The following is a 15,831-nucleotide window of genomic DNA, read 5'->3' as shown; positions in this document are numbered from 1 at the left end:
TTTATGGATTTAGTGTCATAGTAGTGATAAAGGTGAGGGTATCGGATGCCATAACCCTGTGTGGGTGACGGGCTACGATTGAGTAAGTGTATTGGACGCCATAACCCTTTTCGGGTGATGGGCTAGATTGAGTAAGTACATCGGATGTCCTAAGTCCTAACCCTGATCGAGTGATGGGCACATTATGCAAAAATGGGAATTGCAAAGTCGAAAGGATTATTGGTCTAAGCAACGACCCATTTTGAGATTTGCTTGAATGACTAGTACCATTTTTGAACTACGCTAGTTAGAGTCGACTCATAGTAAGCATGAGCATCTTTGTATGAGTATTTAGATAACACTAGAGCTTAGGTTAGCTTTAGACTACCAACCCAATCACCTATTGTTTTCCTTTAGATAACCCTGTCTAGGTCAAGGTAAACCCTTCTTTCTGACAACGGTTGTCCCCATTTGGGTACAACAGGAATATATTTCTGAGAACTTTTTTCTCCACTTCTTCCTGGACGAGCTTATCCTCTTGGAAGCTTGATCTTTTCTTCTTGAATGATTTTTGTAGAATGATTTTCATAAGATGATTTGTAATATTTTGAATTATTATTTGTCCTTCTGGACTTGGAGGAGTCGATCTTTCATTTCCCTCAATATCTAACCCAAGAAGAATGAAAGAAGGATCACTTATAGTCATTTATAGTTCACCAGAGAGGTTTACTACACAAGACGTGGGGGAATACATCAAACAATTGATAATTGAAACCTCGAGGAGTTGCCTCAGCATAGATAACCAGATACACAAAATGTACATTGCCTCAGTCTAATATACAACCGAACATTTGCAAGTCTGCAACGGCAACCCCTGCACATTATGACAGAGAGAGAGAAGGGGGCAGGAATTCCTTATAAGAATCCCAATTTTTCTCTCATCCTTTGAACTGCCACTCCCTCCGGCACATGGGGCAATGTGCTTGAGAAGTCTGTGAATTTACCCATTTTAGGATGCAATGAAGATGAAATGCATGGTTGCATGCACCCCAAACTGCAAGATAAATAATAGTTAATGACAGATCAACATAAAATTTCAGCAATAATGAACAAAACAGAGAAGATTTAGTAGAACACACGCATATCAGACTACAAGGCAAAATGGGCAAATGTCAGAATCTATAAGCCATGACTGATGACCTTTGGATTCCAAAACAGAAAATAGAAAAATCAAAAGACAGTAACTGCATATTAAAACCGAACACAAAATGAAGAAAAGACTTGGTTTTTAACTTTTTTATTTTGTTTTTTGAAAAGGGTGTACTTTTATTAAAACCAATTGATCACAAGTACTAACAAAAAGATCTGCTAGTTCCAAGAAGGAAAAAAAAAAAAACACCAAGCAGGAGAAAAGATTCTGTCTCCTCAAATTTTTCTAAATCAGAAGATTACTATGAAGTCTCCTCCTCTACCCCTAACCTATATAACCTTATCTCTTCTCCCCACGCTCTCACAAATGGTCATTAAAAGATAAAAGTTACAACTTGTCATGTGAAGCTGTTGCCTCTGAAAATCACCTCGGCCTATACAGCCGAGGGATCAAGGAACAAATGTCCTTCTCGATGAATAGATGCGGAGCGTGCCAGTACACGGCCAAAAGGCCAAGTGTACAATTGTAGGTGTAGTGTATGTAGATCTGAATTATCAAGCAATTGTTAGCCGAGGAAGGAACTTATTCTCGGCTGCGGTTCGATGCCTCCAGATTAAGGACTTGGTGGCTGAAGGTCGGGTGAGTTAGGTGTTGTTATGAGAGTATGAGTAAATATAAGATTAATAGCTACTATGAGACTACGAACAGTAAATAGCACGATCAAACAAGTAAAACATAAAGACAATAAGGAGCAAATAAAAGATAATAACAACGAAACTGAAATCTAGAATGACTGAAAATTATCAACTATTGTTTGAAAGAAAACAAAGAGGACAATTCAAAATCGATACTAGGCTACAAGAAAGGTAAAGTAACTGAGATTGTAACTAGCAGAGCAAATAAACTAAGGAAACAGACGAAATTCTACCTAAGCAAAAGGTAAAACGAAATAAGAAAAGCTTGATGGCTCGAGTTTCTGGAGTTGTGTGTCTCTAATGTCTTCTGTCGATGCTTCTATTTATATCGGCTGCTCTGTCATTTGAACTGATCTCTTGACTCTTTGAAGTTGAGTGGAATTCGGCCTCCTCTTGGCTCAGTGACTCTATCTTGATTCGGCTTTAATACTTACCGTCGGCTGACTTGACGCTGGACTCTATCCGGATCGGCTCTAATGGTCGTCATCAACGGCTGTAATTAATCCTGAAGTAGGATATCTTGGATTGAACTCTCCTTATCAGCTGACATGAACTTCAAGTCGACTGAAATACTACTTGATCAAATTTCATCTTTATTGCTTATCGGCCTCTCTGACAATCGGCCATTATCTTTCTAAGTTGAGTTCGGGTTGGAAACCAATTAGAGTATTGCCCAATGGGCTTTTAGACAATAAACCAATGACCACAGGCCAGCCGATAACCAAAGGCCTAGCTTCGTGGATTCATCTTGGGCCAACTGAAGTGTCCACTTATTCATCGGCCAACATTTCTAGCTACCGGCCCAAATTACTTGTAGAGCGGCTCATTGTAATTAGAAATGACTATATGCACATTAGTTATGTCCTAGTGGCCATGCAAATGTGGGTACAAACATTGCCCCCCCCCCCAAGTTTCTGAAGCATCGGCGACATTAGCCGAGTGGTTGAGAAATTTGAGTCAACTTGGCCCCCGAATCGACCTCTGAAAACTCATGAGTAGATGTTCCCCTTGACCTCCCCGATGACTGGAATATATTGACTTTGTCCAATAAGCTTTCAGCACATCAACTTGAGTGTTGAGTGAGTTGTTCGTGAGTACGCCAACGAACAAACCAATCTGAGTAAGACAACATGTGAATGTAGTTTATGGTGGCCAACAAGTCTAGACACAAGGAAGCCAATGAAAAATAATATTCAAATCGGCCAACCGAAAAATAAATAAGCAAATCGGCTAACGAAAGCCAACAATTAAGTTACTCGAGCGTGGCCGATGGATAGAACTAGAGCTGGCCAACAAGTAAGAGTGGCCCATGGAAGCCAACACATGAAAAAGTTCAAGTTGGCCAATGAGTTCAAGTGAGGGAGAGTAGGCCAACAAAGGACTTCAAATTTTAAGTTGGCCAAAGGCATGAGGAAACTCAAGTCTGCCAACACAAAAGAAAATGGTAGCCAACCCAAATTGAAAGTGGCAGCCAACTCAAGAGTTCAAATTTTAAATTGGCCAACTAAAAGAAAGCTAGCCAACAAGAACAAGTTTTGAGTTGGCCAACAAAGAGAGAGGGTCAGCCAATACAAAAGAAAATTTCAAGTTGGCCAACAAAGAAAGAGTCAGCCAACACAAAAGAAAGTTTCAAGTTGGCCAACAAAGAAAGAGTCAGCCAACACAAAAGAAAGCCAGCCATTGAAAAGAAAAGTTGGTCAGCCAACTTAAAGAAAAGTTGTCAGCCAACTTGAAGAAAAGTTGTAAGTAATGACCAACAAAGAGAGAGATGTAGCCAACTAAAAGAAAAGTGGTCCCATTCCCTTTTTTTTTTTTTGGAACCTGGGTTATATGTGCACCACTTTATCAAGGGTTGACCACTTCGTTTTTCTTTCAATGCTTTCTTTAATCATCTTATCTCCCCAGTCTTCTATTACGACCACAAAAGGAGAAACCTCTTTTATTTCTAGCAAAAGCAAGCTGCCCTCTGGTAAGTGAATCACTTAGCTCCAATTGAATCTTGCAGCTCCAATATCCTCAAATTCATCAACACCTTCATTTAATGGTGATCTGGGTATGAAGCCGAGAGTATCCTCGTGACCACGAAAGGTACTACATATTTTGAATTTTTGCATTTGAGTTTGTAAATTAGAAAACTCAGATCTGAAGAATCTAATGGATCTGAATAATCTCCCCCTCTATATTTCAGTCCATTTTGTGTAGTCTTTTATCCTATTGTTCCAGAGCTGAAATCATAGCTGGGAATCCCTTGATTTTTAGCAAATCCCGCTTTAGTAGAGTTGTTTGGAAGCTGGGTATCCCTTGATTGCAGGTACGGCTCTTGGTTCTTAAATGCAAGTGCATATTTTGGTCTAACCATTTATGTGATTATGCCGTTCTGCAATTGTTTCTCAATTTCCCAGAAATCTGAAGTACATACCAATGAACTAAATGAACAAGTTCATAATTGTAATTAAGCTTTCATTGACCCATAACAGCTTGTTTTCTGCGCATAATCACTTCAGAGCAACATGTCTAAGCAATATTCAATTATATGTTGCAATTACATGAAGCCCACCATGCAATTATATGTGCTGCGCTTCTTTCAAGCTCCCAGCAATTTGTTTAATGCCACTCTGCAAACAATTGCAGCTTTGAAGTTAATTATGAACTTGCATGCTTTGCTCTTTGCTCATGTTCCCAGATTCTACCATTAATCAAAGATAACTTTGACTTAGCCTTCAAAGACCCATAGTCCAAGAATTTAATCAAATATAACTTCATAGTTATCTTGAATAGATGGGGTTATGTTTAATGACGTTTTTGTTTCTTCTGGTAGTGAAATCTTTGACTAGCTTTCCCAGACTTGCTTGCTTTAATGCAATTAGTCAAACATAATTTTTTGTTTTTGGCATTGTATTCCCATGTGCAATTGCATCAAGATAAGGTCAACAAGAAACAAACGTGCAGATCTCAACTCTGGCAAATCACGACCATGTTTATTTTCTTCATTCAAGCCGGCCTCATAATTTTTTTTTTTTTTTTTAAAAGGGCTGCAACCATCAATTATGAATGGCATTAATTGATAATTGTGGCCTCATATTCACTACAAATGCCATTTCGTGTCTCTGTGCAGCCATCAACTATTTTTTAATGCAAACAAGCTTAGCAAAAGATTCCCAATTATGAATGGCACTAGATTTTTTTTTTTTTAAAAAAAAGGTCTGCAGCCATCAATTTGTTTAATGCCAACAGGGAATCTTTTGACCAACTTAATTCAATGCATGATTTGAATTGTGGGTTCACCAACCCATTTCGTGTCTCTCTGCAGCCATCTCTCTCTTCCATGCATGATATTGCAACTTGTACATATATACACATATATTAATTCCCAATGGGCCCGATTTGTGGCACATATTTTAGCAATGCATGAAGTTGAATTGCACGTTAATTGCCTTTGTCATCACTGGTATAAATTGTTTGAAAAGTCAAACAAAGTGGACTTTGCGCTGATGTTCTCATTTTGGCATCTTTCTTCATGATTTTATAATCATGCATTTGAAAAGCATGGCAGCAGGATACGCATATGTCTCGATAAATATTTATCCAAAGGCATATGCTATTATATTGCCGATCAGGCGCGGTTTTTCATTCTGCATTTGTACTACACATCATCTTTTTATCAATAATATCTTGGCTCATATGCATGTAATTATATGCCTTTGCCCCCCCCCCCCCCCAAGTTTCGCGGTTTTCGGCGAATCGCATCGAATAGCCAGAAACATGGTGGATACTGAGAAACATGGTGTGCTAACCAATTATGCTCTATATCATGTAGGACTTGGTTGTCCAAACAATGGCTTCGAAAGGGACCGGAGAAGACAATTATGAAGGCAAACAAAAAGTATCACCAAACGCTCATTTGCATTTGCGGAAGCACTAAGTCAAGCCACTGAAAAGAATGCCTCGGCCTTCATGAATAGAATAACACAACGAGTCCCGAATGAAGGTGGGGTGGGGTACGTCAACTTGGCCCAAGTTTCCAGAGTGATTACCTGCTGATGTGGAAAAAGTTTTGAGCCAGCATGAAGTAGATGATTCTAGCTATTTCAGTGAAGGAAAAGCATGGGGAGCATGGGGAACAAAACCAAGAAAATGGCCTGGTGAAACAGCCAACTGGATTCCGTGGGTAGAACGAGTCGAGAAGTGATTTGGGGAGATATGGAAACGACTTGGGATCTATGACGCCATCAAGCTGTCCACCATTACTATTTCTTGTGACCGCTCCTTGCTGGCTGCCGCTATGTGTTTTTGGAGTTCTCAAACAAACTCTCTGGAGCTTTAGTTTGGTGCACTTAGTCCGACCTTGATTGATATAGCGGCCATTATGGGCTTGCCGCCACATGGGCAAGTGGTGGACATTGTATTTGCAGAAGGAAAGTGTGACATTGATCTGGGTTGCGAGCTAAGAGATCGAACTAAAGGTAGACCAGCCGTTGCTAATTTTAGTACATGGATTGAGGTGTTTAACAACGGTTTGGGAAATAAGTCACTTGATAGTATTGGCAGTCCGGAAGAGAAAGGGGAAAGCCAGCAGGAGACAATGGAAGTAACTCATGTAGAGCATGCTGCATTTCTTGCCTTTTGGATATGTAAGTTCTTAGTGTGCACAACTTCTAAAAAAGTGAATGTGGAGTACTACAAGTTGGCTGAAGCATTAGCAAGTAAAGAAGTACAAGAGAGCGATCAACCATTAGCTCTTGGTCCATTTGTGCTTGCCCACTTATACAGATGTCTTCACCACTATGTGACCGAAGGACTGAATCCAAATTGGTCTGGGCCATTGTGGATTTTTCAGTTGTGGCTGCACACTTACTTTCCCTCTTTCAGACAGCCGGGTTTGGCATTGGCCGTAGACACCACTCTTGGACAACAATTAGCTCCTCTTGATTTACTTCCTCATTCAGTAGAAGAGTGTTTTGAGGTGTTGTTCAAGTGTCTAGAGTTTTCTGCAGAACAATTTGCCGTTTGTTTCAGTAGGAAGTATCCACCCTACCTTGCAATGGATATCAGCCAACACGCTTCAGAAAGTGAGACGAGATGGGAGACTGCGTGTTCAGCTTGGAAGAGTGCAATAGGTATAAGGGATCTCTTCTGGGGTGCCTTGTTTGGTAAAACACTCAAGTGTGGAGTGGAGTTATATTCACCATCCTATTTCAGTCGTCAGTTGGGATATTATCAAGCTATACCGGCTCCGGTGCCAGAATCGTCAAACCGATATAGGTCATTGCGAGCCGTTTTCTGCAACAAGGACGACATTGAGCAGAATAACAAGGCGTTTGTGTACAACATGAGCTTTCCCATGAAGACAAGAGTAGCAACTAGCAAGAGTTCCTCCCAGTTCAGAGAGTGGTGGACGAAATGAGTAGGTAGCCGCTTTAAATATGGGTTGGTGTCGGCGAGGTGATCTGCTTTTGCAGGAAATCCGTGGGCACAAGAGAAGCCGAAAGCTGTAAGGCGTGGTAAAATAACAAGAAAAGTTGCTAAAGCAATCCCAACTATAAGTAAGTTGTTGCCCCCCAAGTGTACTTTCATTTATGCACATGTTGTTAGTTTGTTCACCAACTTGGGGTTGATTGATTGTAGGTGGCCAAGAGTCTTTGAAGAAGTGTGCTAAAGGGAGCACAAAGAGAATGGCCACCCATAGTGCGGCCACTAAGGCGGCCAAAGGTAGGCCGAAATCAATTTGAATTGCAGTCGGCCATTATGTAAAGAATCATGGCCGATGGCTAATGGCGTTTTTGTTTTGTCTCCTTTGAATAACAGATGGTGCCACCATGTCTTCAACGTCTCAATCTCCTCCAGCGAAACAATCGGCAAAACAAGACGAGCAATCCTCTTAGAGTGAAGAACAATTGTGCGTGGCCAAACGAAGTTGCCTAGAGACATTCAAGGTATGACACAGCAGCAGAGTGAATAATTGGCTATTAGCTTGAGCATAAATATGACATACTTTATATGATGAATTTGCAGAAGGCCAATGTCCAAAATGCCATTCCTAGTGAAACAGAGGAATCCGTGGAACTAACCATTGATAAAGATGGCCAACCAAGTAGTGACGAACCGGTGGGGGAGATAATTTCTCCTGAAAGAATGGCCGAAAGAACCGGTGGGGGAGATAATTTCTCCTGAACCGGTGGGGGAGATAATTCAAATTGATTTCGGCCTACCTTTGGCCGCCTCAGTGGCCGCACTATGGGTGGCCTTTCTCTTTGTGCCCCCTTTAGCACACTTCTTCAAAAACTCTTGGCCACCTACAATCAACAAACCCCAAGTTGGTGAACAAACTAACAACATGTGCATAAATGAAAGTACACTTGGGGGGGGCAACAACTTACTTATAGTTGGGATTGCTTTAGCAACTTTTCTTGTTATTTTACCACGCCTTACAGCTTTCGACTTCTCTTGTGCCCACGGATTTCCTACAAAAGCAGATCGCCTCGCCGACACCAACCCATCTTTAAAGCGGCTACCTACTCGTTTCGTCCACCACTCTCTGAACTGGGAGGAACTCTTGCTAGTTGCTACTCTTGTCTTCATGGGAAAGCTCATGTTGTACACAAACGCCTTGTTATTCTGCTCAATGTCGTCCTTGTTGCAGAAAACGGCTCGCAATAACCTATATCGGTTTGACGATTCTGGCACCAGAGCCGGTATAGCTTGATAATATCCCAACTGACGACTGAAATAGGATGGTGAATATAACTCCACTCCACACTTGAGTGTTTTACCAGACAAGGCACCCTAGAAGAGATCCCTCATACCTATTGCACTCTTCCAAGCTGAACACGCAGTCTCCCATCTCGTCTCACTTTCTGAAGCGTGTTGGCTGATATCCATTGCAAGGTAGGGTGAATACTTCCTACTGAAACAAACGGCAAATTGTTCTGCAGAAAACTCTGGACACTTGAACAACACCTCAAAACACTCTTCTGCCGAATGAGGAAGTAAATCAAGAGGAGCTAATTGTTGTCCAAGAGTGGTGTCTACGGCCAATGCCAAACCCGGCTGTCTGAAAGAGGGAAAGTAAGTGTGCAGCCACAACTGAAAAATCCACAATGGCCCAGACCAATTTGGATTCAGTCCTTCGGTCACATAGTGGTGAAGACATCTGTATAAGTGGGCAAGCACAAATGGACCAAGAGCTAATGGTTGATCGCTCTCTTGTACTTCTTTACTTGCTAATGCTTCAGCCAACTTGTAGTACTCCACATTCACTTTTTTAGAAGTTGTGCACACTAAGAACTTACATATCCAAAAGGCAAGAAACGCAGCATGCTCTACATGAGTTACTTTCATTGTCTCCTGCTGGCTTTCCCCTTTCTCTTCCTGACTGCCAATACTATCAAGTGACTTATTTCCCAAACCGTTGTTAAACACCTCAATCCATGTACTAAAATTAGCAACGGCTGGTCTACCTTTAGTTCGATCTCTTAGCTCGCAACCCAGATCAGTGTCACACTTTCTGTTTGGACCCAAAATGAGCATTTTGGCCTGACAAGGCATGTGTTGGAGAAATTGAGCCAATGCCAGTGGCTCAAACTATATATTGTCGACAAGTTCGAAATATATTATTTAGAGGCTAAATAAAGCCTACTATGGAGAATTATGCGAGCTGTAAGAAAAGGAAATGATGGAAGCATGGAAATGAAAAGTCAACTTTAGCACATTTTCTTACTTCGGCTAGGAGAAACCGAGCTAAACAAGGAAAGAGGGGCAGAAGACTAACCAAACAAGATTCAAATAAGTTGAAACTTTCCAGATTAATACTAGACATCCCAAAGATCTTTTCTTATGAAGAGAGCTAGTTTTGAGTGGAAGGCCTTCAAACAATCAGTCCAATTTTCTACAGAAGCAAAACTGGAAAACTGGACCTGTAAGAGGTCCAGCAGCATTTCCGGCCCAACCACATGGAAATAAATTCTGAAATTTTACCACAGTAATCTACACTCATGTTGGATAATTTCATATGAAGAAGTCGAAGGCTCATTATGAAGTCTTGTTGGAGAAATAATTGAAGGAATAAAGGGGCAGAAACTGACCTAAAACCAGCTCAATATTCACATGTTCATATTTCCTACCCACATGAAGAAAGCTAGATGCTTTTCTCTTTTTCCTTGGATATATTTTTCTTCTACAATCTCTTTAATAGATCATCATCACTTCCATGTTTCTGCACCTTCATTCTTTGCTTTCATTTTATCATTTCTCTATCTTTTCCATATTTTACAAATCACTTTCATACTCCACTTTCATTATTTTTCTTCCACTCATCATTTCACTCTTCTTTTTCTTCCCTATATAAACACCTTCTCCTCTCATTCTAAAACACACATTCACAACACAACAACATCTCTAAGATGATCTAAGTTCTCTCTAGAGCAAACCTCTCTAAGAGCAACTCCTCTCCTTTTCTTTCTCTTAGCGGTGATCACACTCCTAGTCCTAGTCTTCTCAGAAGCCAACTTTCAGTGCCACCAAACCCTCTGTCAACGTACTTCGGTCCTAGTCTCCTCGGGAGCCGACGGTAGTGCCGCGACCACAACGGTTACGGAACCAGCCAAGCAAGGGTAACGCCCTAGCAACCCAGCCAAGCTAAAGTCACGCTTCAGCAAGTTCTCCTCATTTCCCAGTGGTTCTCGCTCTGCTCGATCTACAACATCGAGTATCGATTTGGCTGCCATTTTCTTTTGTGTTGGCAGACTTGAGTTTCCTCATGCCTTTGGCCAACTTAAAATTTGAAGTCCTTTGTTGGCCTACTCTCCCTCACTTGAACTCATTGGCCAACTTGAACTTTTTCATGTGTTGGCTTCCATGGGCCACTCTTACTTGTTGGCCAGCTCTAGTTCTATCCATCGGCCACGCTCGAGTAACTTAATTGTTGGCTTTCGTTAGCCAATTTGCTTATTTATTTTTCGGTTGGCCGATTTGAATATTATTTTTCATTGGCTTCCTTGTGTCTATTGACTTGTTGGCCACCATAAGCTACATTCACATGTTGTCTTACTCAGATTGGTTTGTTCGTTGGCATACTCACGAACAACTCACTCAACACTCAAGTTGATGTCCCGAAAGCTTATTGGACAAAGACAATATATTCCAGTCATCGGGGAGGTCAAGGGGGAACATCTACTCATGAGTTTTCAGAGGTCGATTCGGGGGCCAAGTTGACTCAAATTTCTCAACCACTCGGCTAATGTCGCCGATGCTTCAGAAACTTGGGGGGGGGGGGGGCAATGTTTGTACCCACATTTGCATGGCCACTAGGACATAACTAATGTGCATATAGTCATTTTTAATTACAATGAGCCGCTCTACAAGTAATTTGGGCCGGTAGCTAGAAATGTTGGCCGATGAATAAGTGGACACTTCAGTTGGCCCAAGATGAATCAGACGAAGCTAGGCCTTTGGTTATCGGCTGGCCTGTGGTCATTGGTTTATTGTCTAAAAGCCCATTGGCCAATACTCTAATTGGTTTCCAACCCGAACTCAACTTAGAAAGATAATGGCCGATTGTCAGAGAGGCCGATAAGCAATAAAGGTGAAATTTGATCAAGTAGTATTTCAGTCGACTTGAAGTTCATGTCAGCCGATAAGGAGAGTTCAATCCAAGATATCCTACTTCAGGATTAATTACAGCCGTTGATGACGACCATTAGAGCCGATCCGGATAGAGTCCAGCGTCAAGTCAGCCGACGGTAAGTATTGAAGCCGAATCAAGATAGAGTCACTGAGCCAAGAGGAGACCGAATTCCACTCAACTTCAAAGAGTCAAGAGATCAGTTCAAATCACAGAGCAGCCGATATAAATAGAAGCATCGACAGAAGACATTAGAGACACACAACTCCAGAAACTCGAGCCATCAAGCTTTTCTTATTTCGTTTTACCTTTTGCTTAGGTAGAATTTCGTCTGTTTCCTTAGTTTATTTGCTCTGCTAGTTACAATCTCAGTTAATTTACCTTTCTTGTAGCCTAGTATCGATTTTGAATTGTTCCCTTTGTTTTCTTTCAAACAATAGTTGATAATTTTCAACCATTCCAGATTTCAGTTTCGCTGTTATTATCTTTTATTTGCTCCTTATTGTCTTTATGCTTTACTTGTTTGATCGTGCTATTTACTGTTCGTAGTCTCATAGTAGCTATTAATCTTATATTTACTCATACTCTCATAACAACACCTAACTCACCCGACCTTCAGCCACCAAGTCCTTAATCTGGAGGCATCGAACCGCAGCCGAGAATAAGTTCCTTCCTCCGCTAACAATTGCTTGATAAGTCAGATCTACATCCACTACACCTACAATTGTACACTTGGCCTTCTGGCCGTGTGCTGGTACGCTCCGCATCTATTGATCTAGAAGGACATTTGTTCCTTGATCCCTCGGCTGTATAGGCCGAGGTGATTTTCAAAGGCAATATCTTTTGGTACGCCCACTGGGACAAGAGTAGCAACTAGCAAGAGTTCCTCCCAGTTCAGAGAGTGGTGGACGAAACGAGTAGGTAGCCGCTTTAAAGATGGGTTGGTGTCGGCTAGGCGATCGGCTTTTGCAGGAAATCCGTGGGCACAAGAGAAGCCGAAAGCTGTAAGGCGTGGTAAAATAACAAGCAAAGTTGCTAAAGCAATCCCAACTATAAGTAAGTTGTTCCCCCCCCCCCCCCCAAGTGTACTTTCATTTATGCACATGTTGTTAGTTTGTTCACCAACTTGGGGTTTGTTGATTGTAGGTGGCCAAGAGTCTTTGAAGAAGTGTGCTAAAGGGAGCACAAAGAGAAAGGCCACCCATAGTGCGGCCACTGAGGCGGCCAAAGGTAGGCCGAAATCAATTTGAATTGCAGTCGGCCATTATGTAAGGAATCATGGCCGATGGCTAATGGCGTTTCTGTTTTGTCTCCTTTGAATAACAGATGGTGCCACCATGTCTTCAACGTCTCAATCTCCTCCAGCGAAACAATCGGTAAAACAAGACGAGCAATCCTCTAAGAGTGAAGAACAATTATGCGTGGCCAAACGAAGTTGCCTAGAGACATTCAAGATATGACACAGCAGCAGAGTGAATAATTGGCTATTAGCTTGAGCATAAATATGACATACTTTATATGATGAATTTGCAGAAGGCCAACGTCCAAAATGCCATTCCTAGTGAAACAGAGGAATCCGTGGAACTGACCATTGATAAAGATGGCCAACCAAGTAGTGACGAACCGGTGGGGGAGATAATTTCTCCTGAAAGAATGACCGAAAGCGAAGTTATGGCAATGAATATGGAGGAGACACTTGTGCTCGCCAAACTTCACCGCAAGCCAGTATTCCCTCCTCGTCGCTTAGTGAGCAACACCTGGTGTTGGCTAACGAACTAGTAAGTATGCACCAAACATGTTTTGTGATTACTTCCCTTCTATTATGTTGAAGAACTGATTGTTAGTGGCTGACATTGTAGGAAGGTAATCAAGGGTTTGAAGCAGAACTTCAGGCTTTTATGAGGGCATTTTCGGCTGATGCTCTAATCCAACCAGAATGTTGCTCGGCCATTTTGCAGTTACCAACCCCGCAATTGACATCAAGGGAGGAAGTTGATGGGGCTCTGAAGGTGGTAAAGGAAACGTTAGCGCAGCCATTAAAAGAATTTGTGGAAACAGGCCAACTATCAAAAGTGAAAGTGGCCATGGATTTGTTACTTGGAGCCAAATACTTTGCCCCTCCCAAGGTAGCTCTCATTGGTGAGAAGCTAGAAGTGTTGACCAAACAAATATCCTGTGTAGCTGGTTCATACCAAGAAATAGAAAAAAGGAGACAACAAATCTTGGCTTGTGAGCAAATGAAGAAAGCCTTGGTTCCCGAGTTTGGGTGGTGTATGGAACAAAAACGGGTTGTGGAGTCTCTTGAAGGCAAGATTGAGTTGGAAAGACAATTGGCGTCCTTGAAACAAGAGAGACAAGAAGTGGGGGAAAAGCTCCTTCAAAAGAGTAAGCAGTGCTTCCAAAGCCAAGGACAACTGAAAAAAATAGAGGCCGAATTGAAAAATTCCGAGCCTAGGTGTATGCAACTTGAGAGTGACCTTCAGGACACTGGTTGTACCTTGGGTGCTCTTAAAGCTTTATTAGCCGAGTAATGATGATGAATGTATGTGGCTCTTTTGTCGGCCATTGGCCAGGTTTTTTTTTTTTTTTTTTGTAAACAGTTGAAAGTTATGGGCCGATGAAAAACTGAATTAATTATTTGCTTGTCGGTAGATTATCATAAACATTGTTGGGTCATGGATAGATAATATCTTATAGTAGTAAATACAAGTGAAGTATAATGGTCAAGCAAACAAACTGGAAATCTGATAAAAATAATCTTTTCAGCTTAATTGCATCGGCCAGAATCAAGATGGCCTAAACATATATACAGTATACATTATAGTGGCCATCTTTTGATTACATCATTATTCAGCAGCTCGCGCTTCCCACATTGTGGGGTAATATTTCTTTAGGTATTGGCCATTAATGGGCATTGCGTGTCGTTCGCCGTCTTTATCGCGCAAATGATATGCTCCTTTGCCGAGAAATTTGTCAATAATAAACGGACCCTCCCAATTTGGTGACCATTTTCCAAATCTGGGATCCTTCGTGCCGATGGGTAACACTGCTTTCCATACCAGCTCGCCTTCCCCAAAACTCTTGTATCTAGTCTTTTTATTGTAAGCACGAGCGACAGCCTTCTTTTGAGCTTGAAGCCGATCATATGCATCCAACCGTGCCTGGTCAAGATCCTCTAGTTCTTGCAACATTGCCTGACTATATTCGTCGGCTGTGAGATTGTTTTGCATTGCAACTCTCAATGATCTGACTGTCATTTCCATTGGTAAAATTTCAACATGTCCATATGTCAGAGCAAAGGGAGTTGTCCCTGTAGCCGAGCATTTGGAGGTCCGATAAGCCCATAAAGTTTCTGATAGAAGATTGTGCCAATCACGCGGATTTTCCTGAATTATCTTTTCCACAATTTGGATGAGGACCTTGTTTGTGGCCTCAGCCTGTCCATTAGCCTGAACATAATAGGGTGTCGATTGCTGCATTGTAATCTTATACTTGGCCATCCATTTGATGACGGCTTTAGCTATGGATACTGATCCTCGGTCAGTTGTTATAGTTTCTGGAATACCGAAGCGGTGAATGATGTTTTGCTCAATGAATTTGATCACCTCGGCACTACTTATGGAGGTGAATGGAACGGCTTCAACCCATTTTGTAAAGTATTCTGTGGCTACCAGTATCCATCTGTGCTGTTTGGAAGATGGGGGAGAGATTTGGCCGATTATATCCATTGCCCAGCCCCGAAAAGGCCATGGCTTCACTATTGGATTCATGGGGAAAGCAGGAACTCTCTGAATGGATCCGTGAAGTTGGCATGGAGCACAGCCTCGAGCATACTCAATACAGTCTTTAAGAATAGTTGGCCAGTAGTAGCCATGTCACCTGATTAACCATCTTATTTTTATCCCAGCCTGGTGTGCTCTGCAAATACCTTCATGAACTTCAGCCATTACTAGCTGGGCATCTTCGGAGCCGAGGCAACGAAGAAGAAGGTCATCATCAGGACTTTTCCTTAGCAGTTCGCCATTTTTAATTGTGAACTTGCTAGACAACATTCTAATTTTTCGGCTCCCACCGCCATCATTTTTCATCAAAAGGTGTTAGATTATGTAAAATCTCCAATCACCAAGTGGCACGTCTATCTCAAAGACATCGGCCGGCATACCTCTCTTGGCCAAAGATGGCAATGATTTTCTCTCAATTGTGATTATTTTGTTAGTTTGGCTTGCTGGAATGCTGACGCCGGAAGCAATTTGAGCCATTTCATTCGCTTCACTATTGAGTTCTCGCGGAAGATGGTGAAATTCTACATCATGAAAACAACTAAGTAGTTGTTGTGCGGCGGCATAAGAAGTGGCCAACGAGAGATTTGAACATCTAAAAACCTGGAG

The 15,831-nt window shown here is 41.7% G+C and overlaps 1 protein-coding gene and 1 pseudogene across 3 annotated transcripts; one reads left to right on the top strand and one right to left on the bottom strand.

Moving 5' to 3' along the window:
• Positions 1-657: 657 nt before the first annotated feature.
• Positions 658-15,831, bottom strand: part of LOC112196436 — a 32,409-nt pseudogene continuing 17,235 nt past the window's right edge.
• Positions 3,714-13,442, top strand: LOC112196420. Of its 3 annotated transcripts, none has more exons than XM_040513034.1 (8): positions 3,714-3,912; positions 4,013-4,135; positions 5,642-7,194; positions 12,327-12,499; positions 12,590-12,673; positions 12,770-12,897; positions 12,977-13,221; positions 13,303-13,442. In XM_040513034.1, coding segments are annotated over exons 3-8 (1,635 nt in total). In that variant the 5' UTR covers positions 3,714-3,912; positions 4,013-4,135; positions 5,642-6,190; the 3' UTR covers positions 13,304-13,442. The 3 variants fall into 3 exon arrangements, with proteins under 3 accessions (XP_040368968.1, XP_040368969.1, XP_040368970.1); XM_040513035.1 differs by having other exon boundaries at positions 5,642-7,215; positions 12,348-12,499; XM_040513036.1 differs by having other exon boundaries at positions 13,307-13,322.

This window comes from Rosa chinensis, chromosome 1, assembly GCF_002994745.2.
Source record: "Rosa chinensis cultivar Old Blush chromosome 1, RchiOBHm-V2, whole genome shotgun sequence".
Taxonomy (NCBI): Eukaryota; Viridiplantae; Streptophyta; class Magnoliopsida; order Rosales; family Rosaceae; genus Rosa; species Rosa chinensis.
The sequence above is the reverse complement of the archived record's forward strand: the minus strand, read 5'-3'. Positions and strand labels throughout refer to the sequence as shown.